This window comes from Penaeus monodon, chromosome 9 (genome assembly GCF_015228065.2).
Source record: "Penaeus monodon isolate SGIC_2016 chromosome 9, NSTDA_Pmon_1, whole genome shotgun sequence".
Lineage (NCBI taxonomy): Eukaryota > Metazoa > Arthropoda > Malacostraca > Decapoda > Penaeidae > Penaeus > Penaeus monodon.
This window is the reverse complement of record NC_051394.1, coordinates 37,257,487-37,262,486: the sequence shown is the minus strand read 5'-3', so window position 1 is coordinate 37,262,486 and position 5,000 is coordinate 37,257,487. Positions and strand designations below refer to the sequence as shown.

The 5,000-nt window shown below is 41.6% G+C and overlaps 1 protein-coding gene across 1 annotated transcript in view; it reads left to right on the top strand.

The window, feature by feature from the left end:
* Positions 1-5,000, top strand: part of LOC119577145 (MAGUK p55 subfamily member 6-like) — a 116,130-nt gene that overhangs the window by 102,184 nt on the left and 8,946 nt on the right. The window contains exons 4-7 of the mRNA XM_037924841.1: positions 2,664-2,975; positions 3,252-3,392; positions 4,179-4,295; positions 4,927-5,000. The exon at positions 4,927-5,000 is cut by the window's right edge and continues 100 nt beyond it. Of these exons, the coding sequence (XP_037780769.1) occupies positions 2,664-2,975; positions 3,252-3,392; positions 4,179-4,295; positions 4,927-5,000 (644 nt within the window). The remainder of the gene's footprint in view (positions 1-2,663; positions 2,976-3,251; positions 3,393-4,178; positions 4,296-4,926) is intronic.

Below are 5,000 nucleotides of genomic sequence, written 5' to 3'. Positions count from 1 at the left end.
AGCGTTAGTGGTTTATCTTACTCCAGATGATTCTGGATGGTAGTAGTTTTGTTAGTCACCGATTAGAATAATGAAGTGGATGCCAGGGCAGTTTGTAAAAGAAGCGGACACACGGTGTGTGTGTGTGTGTGTGTGTGTGTGTGTGTGTGTGTGTGTGTTGTATGTATGTATGTATGTACGTATATATGTATGAAAGTATGCATGTATATATGTATTTCTGGCAATCTATGGTGTTAAAAATATCAAACATATGCACTTTTACGCAAATATTTACAGTACACAGGACCATCGCAAAAAAATGCAGACTTGTATGCCCCGTTAGTCATGCAGTTGATATGGAATCGGTCTATTGAATTAATGTATTTGCCTCTGAACTCACATCTTTTCCTTCCCCTGTATGACATAACAGAAATACTATTCTCTTTCCATTTGCATGGTACATGTAAGATATTGATTAGGGTAATTGCAGGCGTGTGGTCAGTGTGATCCGTATCATGAACTAATTCAAGGCCTGCACTTTGCATGGTAACATTTGGCAAGATTAAAACAATAAAAGCATGCTACAAAATGAAAATATACGCACATACGCATACATGTACACAGCTACACACACACACATACGCACACTCACACGCACACGTAAACACACACACACACACACACACACACACACACACACACACACACACACACACACACACACACACACACACACACACACACACACACACACACACACACACACACACACACCACACACACACACACACACACACACACACACACACACACACACACACACGCATGATGTACATTTTTTTTTTCTTCACAAAATCTTGTAATTTATTTTTGTTTTTTTGTTTGTTTTGTTTTTTCTTTTCTTTTCTTTTTCTCGAAATATCGAAATTGAATTTTCGCAGTCTGCTTTCTTTACATTCATAGACAAGCACCAAATGCAATGTCATTAATATTCACTCAGAAATCAATAAATGAGGTCTTAAGGATTTATTATCTTACTATCTTCCAAGTGATGCGAGAAATCCATTGGAAGGAAAAATATTTTTCTTGTCATAATGGGAGAGATAATATCGTCTGTGGTCTTCTGCGAAACACTTCTTCTATTTCCCCCTCCCTTATCCTCCTCCTTCTCCTCTCCTCCTCCTCCTCCTCCTCCTCTCCTCCCTCCTCCTCCTCTCCCCTCCTCTGCTACCTCTTGCTCCTACCTCAGCTCCTCCTCCTCCTCCCCTCCTCATACACCTCCTCCCCCCCTCCCCCTCCCCTCCTATCCTCCTCCTCCTCCTCCTCCTCCCCTCCTCCCCTCCCCTCCTCCCCCACCTCCCCTCTCCTCCTCCCCTCCTCCCCCTCCTCCTCTCCCCCTCCTCATAACTCCTCTCCCCCCCATCCTCCTCCTCTCCTTCTCTCCTCCTCTGTCCTCTCACCTCCTCTACCTCCTCCTCCTCCTCCTCCCCCTCCTCCTCCTCCTCCTCCTCATTACCAGCACTAATCCTTTCTCCCATATGTACAAATGTGTTTTAGTTATTGTAACGCAAAGAGACCTGTTATTCACCAAAGCACGGATATTAATGACATTTGCTTTATTATATCATATTCCTAAGCTACTTTTTAAATTTTCTTTGACAAATAACTGATGCAATTATTCGTCAAACGATATCACTGATAAATACCATTGGCTGTAAGACATAGAAACTGTAAATAAGTTATAAGAGATCCAGCAAAGCAGCCTTCATATTATAAGATTGTGTAATTATTCAATGAGTGACGATTTTTTTCCGTAGTTTGCTTTGTTTCGATTATTTTTTGTTGTTTTTGTTGAAGATGCATGCCAGAGATGATTATTTTAAGTTGATCCTTATTTCTGATTTTTCTGTAACACACTTATACTCCTCATAAAACATAATACACTTTACACCTCTGTAACACCAATAACTGTTGTTTTTTTTTCTTTTTTTTCTTGTCGTGTCTTGTGGAAAGACATATTGCTCCTTTGCAACAGTACAATCTCACACTACACTGACAGAGAGCATGTTCTGCAATGGTGAGATGTTATTCCTAGTTGGGCGGGTGAACTTGCGTCAATGGTTATTGTGTATGTTTCGCTCCGCTCCTCAACACCAGGTGCTCAGTTTGCAGCTGTTCGTCATATCCTTTCAATTTCAACGTAAAGTTATATTTTAACATTTTCTCTATGGATCTGTGTGTTCTGAAACAGTGAAAGACAGAGAGGAGGGAGGGCGAAAGAGAGATATTTTGTTTTTGTTGGATTTTTTCTCTTCAGTGAAAGAGTTCTTCTGATTTGTGTGATGTAATCCTATTTTCCTCTGAAATTGATCATGATGATTTAGACATATCATTGAGCAAGAACTAGAATATTTCCATTACTATTTTTTTCTTTTTCTCTTTAGGATTACATGAACTAAATTTTGAGTAGCCTGATAAGACGTCTCCCACAGCAGATAATGCTCTTTAGATACACATTCTATTTACAGAAATCTTTTATCACACTTGTATATCATTATCTGTACATTCTCCAGTGCCCTAACCCGCTTACCTTCCTTTCCTCGCGACGCTAAAAACTTGAAGCAGAATCTAATTCTTGTCTCCCCCTGAACCCCCCACCCCACCCCCACCCACCCCTCGTCCAGGCACTCCTCGAGACCCACGACACCATCGCCGACCGCAGACACGCGGGCGACGCAGGCACCTCCAACGGCTACAACAACGGCATCAACGGCTGCCACGACAACGCCACCTTCATGCCCGAGGAAAATGGCTACCCGGTGGACGCCATCCGGATGGTGGGCCTCCGGAAGCGCCCCGACGAACCGCTGGGGCTGACGGTGCGGGAGGACGAGAGCGGCTACCTGGTCATCGCGAGGATCATGGCGGGCGGCAGCATCGACAGACAGGGGCTCCTGCACGTCGGCGACGCCATCTGCGAGGTGAACGGCGTCGAGGTAAGTGCCCGCTGGTTTTTGGTTGTTCGTTTGTTTATTTGTTTATTTAATTTGTTTATATATTCATTTATTTGTTTATTTATTTTCATTTTTCAGCACAACAGTTACATGCCGAAGTATCAAAATCTAGATAAATAAATAGTTATCATAATTCAATTCAATAGTTCTACTGTAAACTGACAGGGGTACTAATTAGCCAATGGAAGTCTATCACAATGTACACCGGAACCAAGGGCCTTTATAGAAGCATTGTAACACCCACGCCCCCTTCCGCAGATCAACAGCCTTCAACAGCTACACGAAGAAGTGGCCAAGTGTCGAGACTCCGTGACGCTGAAGGTGCTGCCGGCCCTCCACGACCCGCCGGCGCCCAACCAGGTAACCAGCACCCTCCACCCAGACGCAACCAGGGCCATTGTAAGTTCCTTTTCGTTTTGTTTTGTTTTTCGTTTTGTGTCCTTGCGGGAGTGGGCGTCTCGCTTCGGCAGTCCTAACAGATACTTCTCCTTCGGGTTTTTCTCCTGGTGGTGGCGCTGGTGGCGGTGGGTTGCTTCAGGAAGTCTTAACGTTGCACAGCTCTCCGTCCGTTGATTCGTTTGTTTTCTGAGGATTTGCCATTCACGTGTGCCTTTCAGAAAGTAGTTGTTTTGGTATTAATTAAACTTTTTTGAGTATTGCTAACAGTTCTTTTCTATTAGATTTGGCTTTCACGATTGATTATGTTTTGTTTTATAATGCATGTGATAATCCATTTCCATTTGTAGCTTAGAATTTTCGGTACTAATATATAATCAATGATCTTTAAGGGAATATAATTATAATTTTATATGAATAATAGTAATTTCAACCTAGAAAGACAATTTTTTAAATATTTGTGTCCAAGATAATTTTTTACTTTGTTTTATATATATTTTTTTTTCTTTTAAGATATAATGATAAAAATAAATAATAATAATACACTGTTTTATGTAACTAATTATTTTGCCATTAGATATTAAGAATCCTCCAGAGTCATTTTGACTGCACCAGACAGCAAGATCAAAGATTCACGATATAACTTTAAAGAACCTGTAATGAAATTCGCATCTGATAAAAGACGAAATGATGCATGCGCGCATTTTTATTTTATTTCATTCATTTATTTTATTTTGTTTATTTATAATTTTTAACAAACTCCTAACTCACGCTTGCTCTCCCGAACAGTGCTACATGCGAGCTCTTTACTCCTACGACCCCACAGATGACACTCTTCTGCCGACGTGCCCCTCGCAGCAGCCTCAGGATATTGGCCTCAAGTTCGAAAAGGGCGATATTCTGCAGGTAGGGTTCGGCCGGGGGGTTCTCCGTTTTTTTTTTTTTTTCTTTTTTCTTCTTTTTTTTTTCGTTCTATTTTTTTCCTTTTTCGTTTTTTTCTCTCTCTTTTTTCTCTTTCTCTCGTTCGATCTTTCTCTTTCTCTTTCTCCTATTTCTATTTCTCTGTTTCTCTTTCTCTTTCTCGGTTTCTCTCTTTCTCTTTCTCCTTCTATTTCTATTTCTCTGTTTCTCGTTCTCTTTCTCTTTCTGTGTTTCTATTTCTCTTTCTCTTTCTCTCCTAGAAAATTTTTTAGATTTTTTATATAGTATTATATTTTTATTATTATATAATAATAATGTGTGTGTGTGTGTGTGTGTGTGTGTGTGTGTGTGTGTATGTATGTATGTATGTATGTATGTTTTAAATTTATTATAATCATCGTCGGAAGGCACTATAACCACGACTGTATCTTATAACTCCCTTACGACACTTTTTACAACCACTATAATTTCCTACTTCCTTCTTGCTACCCCCTTCCCTACACCCCCACCCCCATCCCCCACATCTCAAACCCACTTTATCCAACACCGAATTACAATCCGGCATCCCCGACGCTCCGCCCTTCCTCGACTAAGCCCCGCCCCTCTCCCCCGGCAGATCGTTGACCAGTCGGACCCGAACTGGTGGCAGGCGCAGGTCGTGGGCTCCGGCAGCAAGCGCACAGGCCTGAT